The sequence below is a fragment of the Cebus imitator genome, unplaced genomic scaffold (genome assembly GCF_001604975.1).
Source record: "Cebus imitator isolate Cc_AM_T3 unplaced genomic scaffold, Cebus_imitator-1.0 Scaffold200, whole genome shotgun sequence".
Classification (NCBI taxonomy): domain Eukaryota; kingdom Metazoa; phylum Chordata; class Mammalia; order Primates; family Cebidae; genus Cebus; species Cebus imitator.
The window spans coordinates 1756077-1771102 of record NW_016107515.1 but is presented as its reverse complement, the minus strand read 5'-3'; the positions used below and the strand labels follow the sequence as shown (position 1 = coordinate 1771102).

At 40.1% G+C, this 15026-nt stretch overlaps 1 protein-coding gene across 5 annotated transcripts in view; it reads left to right on the top strand.

Moving 5' to 3' along the window:
- Nucleotides 1-9425, top strand: part of NPM1 (nucleophosmin 1) — a 16250-nt gene extending 6825 nt beyond the window's left edge. For 2 of the 5 annotated variants that reach the window (XM_017547687.2, XM_037745427.1), the window contains 5 exons: nt 2176-2233; nt 2730-2816; nt 4086-4187; nt 6344-6418; nt 9076-9422. In XM_017547687.2, the coding sequence (XP_017403176.1) occupies nt 2176-2233; nt 2730-2816; nt 4086-4187; nt 6344-6418; nt 9076-9114 (361 nt within the window). In that variant the 3' untranslated portion in view covers nt 9115-9422. Of the gene's footprint in view, nt 1-2175; nt 2234-2729; nt 2817-4085; nt 4188-5167; nt 5510-6343; nt 6419-9075 lie in introns of those variants that run through there. The other 3 variants (XM_017547686.2, XM_017547689.2, XM_017547688.2) reach the window with 3 other exon arrangements.
- The last annotated feature ends 5601 nt before the right edge of the window (nt 9426-15026 follow it).

Sequence of the window (15026 nt, the reverse complement as noted above, 5' to 3'; positions counted from 1 at the left end):
TTTTTTGTCATGGAGTCTCTCAGGCTGGAGTGCAGTGGTATGATCTCGGCTCACCACTACCTCTGCCTCCTGGGTTCAAGCAGTCTCCTCCTTCAGTCTCAAGTAGCTGGGATTACAGGCACCCACCACCACACCCAGCAAATTTTTGCATTTTTAGTAGAGACTCAAAAATGGGTATAATTAATGATGTGTTTGTTTTTCTGTGTCTGAATTGGGTATTGATAGGAATGAAAAGTGTACATAATATCAAGATCCAAATCATATAAGCTGAATTGAAGCAAGTGTACTCAGCTATATGCATAGTAGTAAAGGATGCCTTGAGGGAAGCAAGTCTTTTTTTTTTTTTTTTTGAGATGGAGTTTTGTTCTTGTTGCCCAAGCTGGAGTGCAATGGTGTGATCTCAGCTCACTGCAACCTCTGCCTTCAGAGTAGCTGGGATTATAGGTGGGCACCACCACACCCGGCTAATTTCTTGTATTTTTAGTAGAAATGAGGTTTCACCATGTTAGCTGGGCTGGTCTTGAACTCCTGACTTCAGGTGATCCGCACGCCTCAGCCTCCCCAAGTGCTGGGGTAATAGGCATGAGCCACTGCACTGGCAGCAACAAGTCTTTAGAAACTTCAGTGGTTAAGATGGCAATGAAAATGCAAAGAGGTACATGAATCTAACCCTTTTAATCCACAGATAAAAGGGGAAATCAGTGATCTGTTGAGAATGGAAAGGGTATGGTGTGGGCTTAGTTGACTCTACTGTTGATTTAAGCAAGAAAACCTATGTAATATGTATACTGCTGATGTATGCTATACACAGATGTATGTAATATATATTGATGTGTGGCTTTTTTGGGGGGTGGGTGGGGGAGATGGAGTCTTGCTCTGTAGCCCAGGCTGGAGTGCAGTGGCGCTATCTTTGCTCACTGCAACCTCTGCCTCCTGGGTCAAGGTTCCAGCAATTCTCCTGCCTCAGCCTCCCGAGTAGCTGGGATTACAGGGACATGCTATCATGCCCAGCTAATTTTTGTATTTTCAGTAGAGGTGGGGTTTCACCATGTTGGCCAGGCTGATTTTGAACTACTGACCTTGTGATCCGCTTGCCTCAGCCTCTCAAAAAGTGCTGGGATTACAGGCATAGCCACAGTGCCCGTCCCCTTTGTAGGTTTTATGGCTGATTTTTTTTTTTTTAGAAGTCAAGTTTGAGTTCTCTAGCTTTGTCCTTTCAAGACTGCTTTTGTTGTTTTGGCTCCCTTAAGTGTCGTTTTCATGTTTTGAAATAGGGTCTTTGTCACCCAGGCTGGAGTGCAGTGGTGCAGTTACAACTCACTGCCTCAAGCAGATGTTCCTGCCTTAGCTTTTTCAAGTGGCTAGGACTACAGGCACACACCACTACTGCCCTGCTAATTAAATATTTTTTTAAGTTTTTTTTTTTTTTTTAAGAGATAGGGTTCTTGTTATGTGTCGCCTAGGCTAGTCTCAGACTAGAACGATCCTCTCACCTCAGCCTCCCAAAGTGTTAGGATTATAGATTTGAGACACTGTGCCAACCCTTGGCTTTGTATATAAATTTTAGGATGTGTTTGTACAGAGAAACCAGCTTAGGGAGTCTTCTAAGGATTGTATTTAATCTGTATGTTTGGGGAGTGTTGCCATTTGGCAATATCTGAACATGGAACGTTTCTATTTAGGTCTTCAATTTTTTTTTAATACAAATTTACTATTTAAGTGTACAGTTTAATGTAACTAAATATACACTAAATATACATACATTGTACAGCAGTATTGTAGTATATGTTCATACAAAACAACTCATTGAGTAGCTTCATTTCCCAGCCCCTAACGACCACAATTATACCTTCTCTTTCTTTGAGTTTGACTACTTTTATAGATATATAATGAATAGGATCACACAATGTTTGTTCTTTTGTGGCTGGCTTATTTTACTTTGTTCAAGGTTCAGTCATGTTGCAGCATGTGAGAGGATTTTCATTGTACATACATAATACATTTTCATTATTTAGCCGTTTAACACTTGGGTTGCTTTCATCTCTTGGCTGTTGTGAACAATGCTGCAATGAACATGGGTGTACAAAAAATCACTTCAAGGTCCTGCTTTCAAGGCTTTTATATACTCAGATTTTGAAGGCGCTTAACTTAATGTCTTGACATTTTTATTTGTAGTGATGATGATGATGATTTCGATGATGAGGAAACTGAAGAAAAAGTGCCAGTGAAGAAAGTGAGTATAATACAATGCTACCAGTTTGTTTAACAACAGAAATAGTAGTTTAATGCTGTTCGCGTTTTGTAGTTAAAGAAAGTTGGTGTGGGGAGATCATCTATCACAAACTGAAATTTAGTTCTGAGGAGGACTGCAGAAAGAAAACCTATAATGGGGAATGGTCTGTTTTCTTTATCCATGTGGCCTTCCCTCCAATTTGTTAGTTTTGTGCAGCCTTTTGCCCAAGTGGTTGCTGCTTTTAATTTTTTTGTTTTTGAGGTGGAGTTTTGCTCTGTCGCCCAGGCTGGAGTGCAGTGGCACAATCTTGGCTCACCTCAACCTCTGCCTCCCAGATTCAAGCGATTATCCTGCCTCAGCTTCCTGAGTAGCTGGGATTACAGGCACATGCCACCATACCTGGCCTGTGGTTGTTGCTTTTCTACATGGTTTGGACAGTTTGTTTGCATTGATGTTGGGGGCAGAGACAGTGATTAAGATTAATTTCTAATTGCAGTCTATACGCGATACTCCAGCCAAAAATGCACAAAAGTCAAATCAGAATGGAAAAGACTCAAAACCATCATCAACACCAAGATCAAAAGTAAGTGGCAACATTACACATAGGGGTCTCATTGATCTAGTTGGTGAAATCTGTGGAAGAATCTAGTGTGTCTGAAATTTTTGATAGACCTTTGTAGAACCCTTGTAATTGGTGTTTTAAAGTTAAAATCAGCTTGTTGCATGTTGTAGGTACACACACACACGAATATACTAAATGTAATGTGCTACTGGGGTTCCAGTGTGGTGGCGGGAGCCAATAGAATTATTATTATTTTTTTTGAGTCTCACTTTGTCACTCAAGCTGGAGTAGAGTGGTGTGATCTCAATCTACTGCAACCTTCATCTCCCGGGTTCAAGTGATTGTCCTGCCTCCCAAGTAGCTGGGACTACAGACTGCAGACGTGCACCACCATGCCCAGCTAATTTTTGTAGTTTTTAGTAGAGGTGGGGTTTCACTATACTATGGCCAGGCTGGTCTTGAACTCCTGACCTCAGGTGATCTGCCTCGCCCTCTCAAAGTGTTGGGAAAGTGTAAGCCACCGTGCCTGGCCTGAATTTTGTTTATATATATATATATATATATATATATGTATAGTGAAATCAACAGTTGTTTTCTATAAGGAATCTTTGTTGAAAAGTATGTCTGAGTAGAGCAGAAGTTCTCAACCTTGGCTGCATATCAGATTGAAGCAGAATATTTAGGCCCAGGCAGGGTTTAGTGGTCTTGTTCCTGGCCCTACCCCCAGCCCTGCAAAAAATGGAATTTGAAGGAAAAAAAATTTAAAAGAACCCCAGTACTACTACTTAAGGAGATTATTATAAAAATGGTCTAGGGTGGGCCTCAGGCATCAGACTACAATGACTTTATTGCTTTCATCTTTGAAAGTAAGATCTTCTGATCTCATTTTTTAAAACTGACTTGATACTGTACATAAAACCAAACTCTCTTTTTAAAGAAATGGGTGTCCTACTCTTGCCCAGGTTGGACAGTACAGTACAGTGGTATGATCATAGCTCATGCCATCCTCCAGCTGCTGGGCTCAAGCCATCCTCCTACCTCAGCCTCCAGAATAGCTGGGATTATAAGAATGCACCACCATGCCTAGTTAATCATCTTACTCCTTACTTATTAAAAGACTGATTTTAAGAACAAATTAATTGTATGGCATGAATTTATTTAATAATTCCAGTTGTATGATTAGTTTTATAAGGGAATTTTGTTAAGAATATTTGAGGAAATCCAGATTGGATGGGTTTTAATTATGGGTTGTATTTTTACTACCTTTTGGATATTCATTTCTTTTTTCAGGGACAAGAATCCTTCAAAAAACAGGAAAAAACTCCTAAAACACCAAAAGGACCTAGTTCTGTAGAAGACATTAAAGCAAAAATGCAAGCAAGTATAGAAAAAGTGAGTAAAATTATCTTAAACTTTGTTTCCCCTGTCAAATTGCACATGCCTAGTTTGCAGACTTGAATGTTTGTTTTGTTTTGGTTTGGTTTACTCTGTGTGCACCGTTTGTGGTATAAATGTTTTCAAAAATGAATTCTAAAACATAATTGTGTCTGTGATTTTTGCATATGAGATTAAATATGCCTTATTTTCCATTATAAAAGGAACATAGTGCACTGGTGGCAAGGAACATTCTGACCTTCCATGTTAAATCAGTGAGACCCCTTTCCTTTGCCAATTCTTCTGGTTGTAAGATACCCTAGAGAACCAGCAGAGGGCGTGTGAGACTTCGTTAAAATTGCAAACAGCTGGAAAAGTAAACGCTGGCTGTTGCTTGGTATTATAGTTAAATATTCGTGATTGACTCTAGTCAGAAATATTTTTCAGCAGATTGAGACATTTCTGTTTGCCCTTTACACCGTACACGAGTTATCACTAGTTAATACATGTAGTAATACCTAGGTTTTGTGAATGACTAGGCTTAAATCTAGTTTCCTTTTGTCTTAAATAATGGAAATTTGTGAAGAGGATTAGATCTCCTGTTTGTTGACTGAGGGATTTGAGTAGGATGTAGAAGTGTTTTAAATGTCTTGGAAGTGCATTTAAGAGAAGCTTTAATTCTATGAGTAATACTTTAGACCCCAGCTATTGAGAACAAATGTGGAATGGTGAAGACAAATGGCCAACTGATTTCCCCATGTTTTTCTTGTGCTCTATAGGTTTTTCCTGGCTTCAGTAGATTGCTTGTACAGTGTTAAGTCCACTGAAAAAAAATTTTAGAGCTGCAATGTACTTCTTGTTTTTAGTTACACTGTAAACTCTTTAGCCTTCCCAGTTATCACTGATTTTTGTCCCTTGGATAGAATGCTAAAATGACATCTTTTAGATGCCCCTCCCCTCCATTTTAATATGGTCCTATCTCCTTGGTTTAATTGCAGGAGCATTGAACAGTCCTGGGCACTACTGGTAAATTAAGCCCAAAGATGGGGAGAAAGGAAAAGGAGAGACAAATATAGTCCATACTGAGTGTCATCAACAACCCAGACTGAAGTCTTCTATTTAATCTCAATCCCCTTTTCTGATTTGCCACCCATGCCTCTTCAGGCTGGAAACAGTTTCACACTCTTGGTTCCCTAAAGCACTTTGTTCTGACTGCTGCGATTCAGTGAACCTTGCCTTTTGCTTTCTATTACTTGTGTGCATTTGCCTCATCTCTGACCATGTTTTAAATCCTTTGTATCTCCTTAGCTGCTCAATAAATATTTTAATGAACCAATTAAGAATGTATGTGACAATAATTTTGAAATGGAAATTGTTAATGGTGAGGTTTATTTTACCTAGGTTACTGGAGGCAGTTAAGTTTCTTAATGCTATACTTGATTCTGCCAAGGTCCCTTGGACGTTTGGAAACCCTTTCACTCCTTTAAAAATTCATAAAAGATAACTTAGAGGGAAAGATATTCCAAAGTAGTGATGAATTTAAACATTTCAACATATTTGCTATAGTAATGTTTTGAAATTTTGGTGACAGAGTCACAGGTAATGCCAATACTCTTGTAGTTTCTTGCCTACATCCATAATTTGAAGGACATGGTAAGTATTATTGATTAGTGAAGTGTAATTATTGTAAATTTTTTCCTCCATTCAACTTTTTATCTCTTTAACTGATGATCAGATTAGTTTTGTGCTGAACCAAAGTTTGTGTTCAATAAATGTTTATTAAAATAACAGTTTGGGTCACTTGACATGGTTCTCCAAAGGGTTGTAATGGTTGTATTCTGGATGATAAAACTGACTTGTTAGGTAATGCAGATAAGCAACCAAGTTGCCATGTTTGTGTGTCTCTAGAATCTCAAGTGTAGCTTATATTTCACATTCCTAGGGAAGCTGTCTGGGAAGATTTGAACCTCTGGCAAATCTGTTTGAATAGAGGTACTAACCATGCTGCCAGTTAGGGCTTTGTGGCCCTGAAGAAGACATTGAGTATTCTTGGAAAGTTGAGGGAAAAGGGAATGAGCTGATCCATGTAATAGGGTGCAGATCATAGAGGGATTTTCTAAATGTATCTCAGCGTATTTCTCTACTTAGCTGTAATAATCCTTTTGTCTCAATAGGGTGGTTCTCTTCCCAAAGTGGAAGCCAAGTTCATCAATTATGTGAAGAATTGCTTCCGGATGACTGACCAGGAGGTAACTGGATTTCCTGGGGACATGATCACATCTAAGTTTTGTGATTTATGATGATTCTGCCTTCACTCTGGCTCTTTAAAAAGTTCTTAACCACAGATGATAATACTTGACATTAAATATATGAGAACTCTTAAAGAATACAGTTGGCAGTCTGAGAAGATAGCTTTAGGGTATTTTTCCCAGCTTTCATAGAGTTGGTAAATTATTTTGGTTATTGAATTCAGTTTTACTCTTTTGGTACTATGTTGGCTAAGGAAATTGCTGTGGTTTTCCTTGCTACTCCATTTGGCTGCTTGGGGCAGTCTGGTCTTTGCTTTTTTGGGAGTTGGTAGAGATTTTTTCTTCATGGAACTTATGGGAAATGTTTTTTGCCAAAATCATCCTAACATGAAATCTGGAAGCAAGACACCAAATTGTGGTTACTACTAGATACATAAGCTTGAGTTAGCTGTTAAATTTTATAGTTACTACATGTGAAAGAAAGTATTTTTGTCAACATAAAGTTTATGCATTTTTTTTCTCTTAGTGTTGATTCAGGTGTAAGGAAAATGTAAAAGTGATTAAATAGGGATGTGTAAGGTATTGTGTATAGAGAACAGATGATGCATTTAATGGTTTTTACGTTTCCTATATTCAGCTTTTTTTAAAAAATTAGGAAAATTTGGCAATTAGCTGTTTTTTTTTTTTCTGCCATAATATTTAGCACTTCAGTATACTTAATTGCAACAGTACTTGAATTTATTTTCAGGTTCATGAAACCCTGATGTGGTTAATTTTAACATTGTGAAAGTTGCAGTGATGGGCTGTAAGATGATAAGATGCAGTCTGTTTTGGTTTCTGTTCTGTTTTTTTCTCTACATTTGAATCCCAAAATGTTAGTGTGGGTTTTGGGAATAATAAACATTAATTGAGCATAAGTTATTTTGAAACTCTGCATTATGCAACTGCTTATTCAATATTGAAAATAGTGGAAAATCAGATTAAAAAAACAGCATGTACTAATAGCTAAGCATAGATGTATTTCTTCAACTACTGCCAAGAAAGGTGATATATTTAATGATAAAGTTGTGGTGGTCTTCTGTATTTTATAACAAAGTTTTGTAGCTATTACATTACTGAACCAGAACTTCTCCCAGAAGTATTTTCTTTTAAAAAAAAGTATTTTTGGCCACGTTGGTCTTGAACTCCTGGCCTCAAGCAATTCTCCCACCTTGGCCTCCCAAAGTGGTAAGATTACAGGCACAAGCCACCTTGCCCAGCCTACCAGAAGTATTTTTTTGCTCTAGAATTTAAAGTGTTCTTAAGTGTCAGGATGAAATTCTTGCAGTGAATAGTAAATGTTTAATAACTTGAATTACTATTATAGAGATTATCAAAACTAAATTTCTCCTGTTTTTATGACATAGAGCTGCAGTGTACAAACACTGAGAATCTATATTTGTTTGAACCTGATATGAATAGAAGATTTCTGACTGGGCATGGTAGCTCACACTTAACAGCACTTTGGGTGGCAACATGGCAAAACTCCGTCTCTACTAAAAATACTAAATTTAGCTGTGTGTGGTGCCATGTACCTGTAATCCCAGTTACTCGAGAGGCTGAGGCAGGAGAATCGCTTGAACCTGGGAGGCAGAGGTTACATTGAGCTGAGAACGTGCCACTACACTCCAGTCTGGGAGGCAGAGTGAATTCTATTTCAAAAACAAAAAGATTTTCTATGATATTTAATATTGGCACTTACTCAGTTACCTTGCATCTGAAACCCGTTGCTGTGAAACAGTGATAGCTGAGAGAATCCTGAGTCATTTCACTTCAAGTTCTTGGTGAACTTCTGGCCTTTTCTTTAGAACAGCCTTACCCTGTTGGCCAGGCTGGTCTTAAACTCCTGACCTCAGGTCATCCACTGCCTTGCCTAAGTGCTGGGATTACAGGTGTAAGCCACGGTGCTTTTTTTTTTTTTTTTTTTTTTTTTTTNTTTTAAAGTGGATGTCATCCATCTGTAGTGTGATCTTGGCTAAACTGCAACCTCTGTGTCTTGGGCTCAGGTTATCCTCCCACCTCAGCCTCCCGAGCAGCTGAGCCTCCTATAGTTGCACACCACCATGCCCAGCTAGTTTTTGATTTTAGTAGACAAGGTTTCACCATGTTGCCCAGGCTGGTCTCAAACTCCTGAGCTGAAGTGATCTGCCCGCCTCAGCCTCCGAAAGTGCAGGGATTTACAGGCATGAAACACCGTGCCTGGCCTCAGCATATAGTTTTCTAAATGTACACTTGCATAGGCAATTCAGAACATGTTCTGTAACTTTATTTGCTAAATCTGGCCAACTCTAAAGCTGATGTCAAGATAGATGAAGTTGGAAGTAACATTGGCCACATAGGTCTCTGTCCTTTCTTTAGTAAGTAACATTATTTCCTTAGTAAATAATGTTAAACTATTAAATATTTATTAGCATATTGATCATATTTTTATGACTGATTAAAGGGTTTAAATCAGATGACCGATTACATCTAAGTACAAATTTTCTTGGAGTCATTTCTTTAGAGTTAACCTGTTTGGTGGTAGAATGAAAATAGATGTTGAACTATGCAGAGACATTTAATTTATTGATGTCTGTGAAGTGTTGTGGTTCCTTAACCACATTTCTTTTTTTTTCCAGGCTATTCAAGATCTCTGGCAGTGGAGGAAGTCTCTTTAAGAAAATAGTTTAAACAATTTGTTAAAAATTTTCCGTCTTATTTCTGTAACAGTTGATATCTGGCTGTCCTTTTTATAATGCAGAGTGAGAATTTTCCCTACCGTGTTTGATAAATGTTGTCCAGATACCATTGCCAAGAATGTGTTGTCCAAAATGCCTGTAGTTTTTAAAGATGGAACTCCACCCTTTGCTTGGTTTTAAGTATGTATGGAATGTTATGATAGGACACAGTAGTGGTGGTCAGACATGGAAATGGTGGGGAGACAAAAATATACATGTGAAATAAAACTCAGTATTTTAATAAAGTAGCATAGTGTCTGTTGACTTATTTAACTGCTTTATACTTTGTCACAGAAATAATTTACGTAGTTAAGAATGGCAAATGGTATAAAATTCTATGAGAACATCCCTCTCTTCCCCTTCAATAGTTCCTCCTGGAGCTAACCACTTTTTCTTCATAAGGATTCAGTGCTGTGTTCCCACCTCCTGAGAGTTAACAATTAAAACTACGCAACATATTTCCAAATGTTCCATTAGACCTCCTATCCACCTATTCTCACCTCACTCCCAAAGAAAATCTGGCATGTTCAAACAGCTTAAAGCAGCCTTTCTCAACCTGCTTTTTTTTTTTGGAGACTGGAGTGCAGTGGCATAATCTCACTGCACCCCCCATTTCTTAGAGATCAAGCAACTCTACTGAGCTTCCCAAGTAGCTGGGATTACAGGTGTGAGCCACCAATGCAGCTAATTTTTGTCTTTTTAATAGAAATGGAGGAGTTTCACCGGACCTCAAGTTATCTGCCTACCTCAGCCTCCTCAAGTGCTGGGATTTACAAGTGTGAGCCACCACACCTGGCCTAGACCTGGATTCTTTATCTGAATCAAAGCAATTGTTATGTTCTGCCTTAAGCTGATTACATGATCTGAGTTGGATATACTGATTTCTTTTATGTTGTGGTTTTATACTCCTAGTAGTTTGGGTAGATGAGGGGATGTTCTCCATTAGTCTGCCTCTCTCCTTGGGAGATGTGTCTCCCACTCGTATTCATTCTTAGGCTTGTTTGATAGTATTGGATGGTTTTTCTCATTTTTGTTTAATCTCTGGAAGGAGATTTATTTTGTCTTTGCAAATTTTTGTGTTGATTTCAATATACTGAGTGCTTACTTACTTGGGGTGTGTATCTGAAATCTTAATATTTTATTCCAACATTTTGAAGTGGTCTTGTAGCTTTTTTCCTTGTTTTGAGACAACTTTGTCCTGTCACCTATACTGGAGTGCAGTGGTGCAATCTCAGCTCACTGCCATCTCTTGTCTCAGCCTTCCAAATAGCTGGGATTACAAGTGTGTGCCACCACTCCTGGCTAACGTGTGTGTATGTATGTATAATATGTATATATGTGTGTGTATATATATATTAGTAGAAACAGGGTTTTACCATGTTGGCCAGGGTGGTCTCAAACTCCTGACCTCACAATGATCTGCCTGCCTTGGCCTCCCAAAGTGCTGGCATTAGGTATGAGCCAGTGTGCTTGGCCAGGCTTGTTCTTTCATCCTGTGTGTTTTTCCCTTTTCCTTCTAGTAGCCTGTTTTATTTAGCACGTTGCCATTTGTTGACTAGGCTGATAGTTGCGCACTTTTTGATCTGTAGATTTTAACCCTTTTCGCCTCTAGGATAGACCTCCAGAGTAATCTCATTTTGGAGAATGGGGAAAAGGTTGGGTACAGCACTATCTTAACCAGTTTCTGGGTGCCAAGTGTGTGATCTAATCATTTGCTGTGGGTCATGGTTGCCTTCATTCAGTGTCCTCTGTCCATATTTGTCCATGTTTCTTTTTCTATATACCTTTATTAAGACTTGAGAGGATGGTGTGTTTATTGCTTCATTGGAAAGTACCCCCCATCCTTTTTTTTGGTGCAGTGGTGTGATCTCCCACTGCAGCCTTCTGAGTAGCAAAGACTACAGGCTTGTGCTACCATACCCAACTTTTTGTAGAGATGTGGTTTTGCCATGTTGCCCAGGCTGGTCTTGCACTCTTGGGCTCAAGCAATCTACCTCTTTCTCCCAAAGTGCTAGGATTACAGATGTGAGCCATCAAATCTGGCTGGAAGTGATTGATTTTAATGTTATTTTTGGGTCAATTTTTAGAATGGTGAATTGATAGCAGTCTGTGAAAGGAGCCAGTGAATTTAAGTATCCTGAATTCGGATTTTTGTGTATTTTTATTTCAGCCCACTTTTTTTTGATGATGATACTTCTTTTTGACCCAGGGAATCCCCTTCAAGCTTGCTCCTAGCATAGCAGATCTCAGCCATCTGATTACTCTTGATTTCTTATGTGACAGGGTGTTCAAGTTTCATCTTGTTCATTTTCCTCAGACCTGGGCCCACACCTGGAGGCACCATTTCCCCCAAGGAACCCTAGCTCACTTTAAGGAATAATGGTATTTGTAGATCATTGTTTGGGCAGGAACATTGCTTTTTTATACTGGGTTCTAGGTTAGCCAGTTGATTAGGTCAACAAACCCTTTGGAAAACGAGGGAATGAACAATTTTATGAGTGCCGAGGAGGACATCCATGCACAGGTTGGCTGACAAGCTTTTCATAAGTCAACAATCAATGTAACTACAGAGCTACCCTCAGTCTCAACCAGAGAACAGGAAAAATAGGTTACAGTAGTAAAAAGACCATACAGGGAAAGCAGATGAGGTTTCTTAAAAATGCACAAATATAGAGTAATAGCATGAGGTTTATAGCGGTGTATCAATGCTTGTAGAAACTAGGTGGTTTTGACTTAAAATATGTAGTCGCAGATGACGGGGATACATGCTGAGAAACCCACTGTTAGGCATTTTTGTCATGTGAACATCAGAGTACTTCCATGAATTTAGGTGGCATAGCCTACCATACACCTAAGCTGTAAGGTACAGCCTGTGCCTTCAAGGCTGCAAGCCTGTTCAGCATAGTTGTACTGAATACTATAGGCACTTGTGTCTCAATAGTGAGTATTTGTGTCTCTAAACAGAAAAGGTCCAGTAAAAGGATGCTAAAGATTTTAAAAACTGGCATATATAGGGCACTTGGGTGACTAGAACTTGCAGAAGTGGAAATTGCTGATTGAATGAAAAGCCTATGACATACTGCTGTAAACTATAAACACGGTATACTTACACTATGGTAAGTGCTTTTCTTCATTAGCCTTAGCTTAGTGAACTTTATAAACTTTAAAAACTTTGACTCTTGTAATACTTAACTATAGGTGTACAAAAATACATTTTTTTTTTTTTTTTTTTTTTTTTGAGACGGAGTTTCGCTCTTGATACCCCAGGCTGGAGTGCAATGGCGCGATCTCGGCTCACCACAACCTCCGCCTCCTGGGTTCAGGCAATTCTTCTGCCTCAGCCTCCTGAGTAGCTGGGACTACAGGCACGTGCCACCATGCCCAGCTAATTTTTTGTAGTTTTAGTAGAGACGGGGTTTCACCATGTTGACCAGGATGGTCTCAATCTCTTGACCTCGTGATCCACCCGCCTCGGCCTCCCAAAGTGCTGGGATTACAGGCGTGAGCCACCGTGCCCGGCCTAAAAATACATTTTTTTTTAGATGGAGTCTCACTGTCGCCCAGGCTGGAGTGCAGTGACGCAATCTTGGCTCACTGCAACCTATGCCTCTTGGGTTCAAGTGATTCTCCCGTCTCACCTGAGTAGCTGAGATTACAGGCACCCGCCATGATACTTGGCTGGTTTTTTTTTTTTTTTTTTTTGTATTTTTGTAGGGGTTTCACAGTGTTGCCCAGCCTGGTCTTGAACTCCTGACCTCGGGTGATCCATCTGCCTTGGCCTCCCAAAGTGCTGGGATTATAAGCGTGAGCCACCATGCCTGGCCTCAAAAATACGTTCTTTTTTTGAGATGGAATCTCACTCTGTTGCCCAGGCTGGAGTGCAGTGGCACAATCTTGGCTCACTGCAACCTCTACTTCCAGTGTTCAAGTGATTCTCCTGCCTCAGCGTCCTGAGTAGCTGGGACTACAGGTGTGTGCCACCATATCTGACTAAGCATGAGCCACTGTGCCCAGCAAAAATACATTCTTATTACCTACCTTTCTATTAAAATTTTTTTCAACTTTTTTGTTTAAGACATACATTCGCCTAGGCCTACCACAGGGTCAGGATCATCAACATGTCATTCATCCAACATATATTGTCCCACTGGAAGGTCTTCAAGGGCACTAAGAGGCCGCTGTCATCTGTAACATTGCCTTCTGGAATACCACCTGAGGCTTTTTTTTTTTTTTTTTTTTTAGGAGCACACTGATAAGTACAATAAATATGTAAACCGTTAATATATATATTTTTAGTATCAAGTATATACTGTACATAATACAGGTTTCTTTACATCAGCATCGTACTATGCTGTTACAATTGCTACAATAGCTCCCTTACAGTCTGGGCCCACCATACGTGTGGTCTGCTGTTAACCAAACCATCATTATGCAGCTTTTATTTCTATATTTTGAGACAGTCTCATCCTGTTGCCCAGGCTGGAGTGCAGTGGGGCAATTTTAGCTTACTGTAACCTCTGCCTCCTGGGTTTAAGCGATTCTTCTGCTTCAGCCTCCCCAGTAGCTAGACCTACAGTTGCGTGCCACCATGCCTGGCTGTTTTATATTTTTAGTAGAGACGGGGTCTCACCATGTTGGCCATTCTGGTCTCGAGCTCCTGACCTCAGGTGATCTGCCCGCGTTGGCCTCCCAAAGTGCTGGGTTTACAGGCATGAACCACTGCACTTGGCCGGCTTTTTTTTTTTTTTTTTAATGGATAAATTTTTCTTTTCTTTTTCTTTTTTCTTTCTTTTTTTAATTTTTTTGAGATAGGTTCTTACTCTCTTGCCCAGGCTGGAGTGCAGTGGCAGGATCTTGGCTCACTGCAACCTCCTCCTCTTGGGTTCCAGCGATTCTCCCACCTCAGCCTTCTGAGTAGCTGGGACTACAGGCGCATGCCACCACTTTTTGTATTTTTTATAGAGACAGGGTTTCACTATATTGGCCAGGCTGGTCTCAAACTCCTGACGTCAAATGATCCAAGCACCTCAGCTTCCCAAAGGCCTGAGATTACAGGCATGAGCCACTATGACCTGTTATGCAGCTCTTGACAGTGCTAGCTTAATAAGCAAGGAGAGGAGATGAGCATTGTATAGGGTGTGGGTTTTTTGTTGGAAATTGTTCAAGGAAAAAAAGGTTAAGTTGAGGGTTACAAGTATATCTTGAGCCCATTAAAGGGTTGCCTGGATTCTGGAAATACAGGGTTAAAGTTATTTGAGAAAGTCTGAGGCTACTGTCCAGCCAGTTCCTTAACGAAGAGCCAGTTGCTCCCTGACTCATGGACTTGGCAGCAGAGGTCCCAAGTTTTAATGCTGTGCAAATTCTAGGAGATGGCTTTCAGAAAACTTTAGAGCCCATCTGTGCTAAGGGTCTACTTTTCTTATTAAAATACCTGATACTGTTGAAGACAGTGCTGTTGCTTGAGGGTGCATTGTTCTGTGTTCTTAGGCTAGATGTTTTCCCTCTTTGTCTCCACAATATTTGTACTCCACAGATTCCCTGAATCTTAGGACTCTTCTCAGTCAAGATGGGAGAAGTGGAAAACAAGTGGAAAGATTGCGGGGCAAGCCGGGCGCAGTGGCTCAAGCCTGTAATCCCAGCACTGTGGGAGGCCGAGGCGGGTGGATCACGAGGTCAAGAGATCGAGACCATCCCGGTCAGCATGGTGAAATCCCGTCTCTACTAAAAATACAAAAAATTAGCCGGGCATGGTGGCGCGTGCCTGTAATCCCAGCGACTCAGGAGGCTGGGGCAGGAGAATTGCCTGAACCTGGGAGGCGGAGGTTGTGGTGAGCCGAGATCGCGCCATTGCA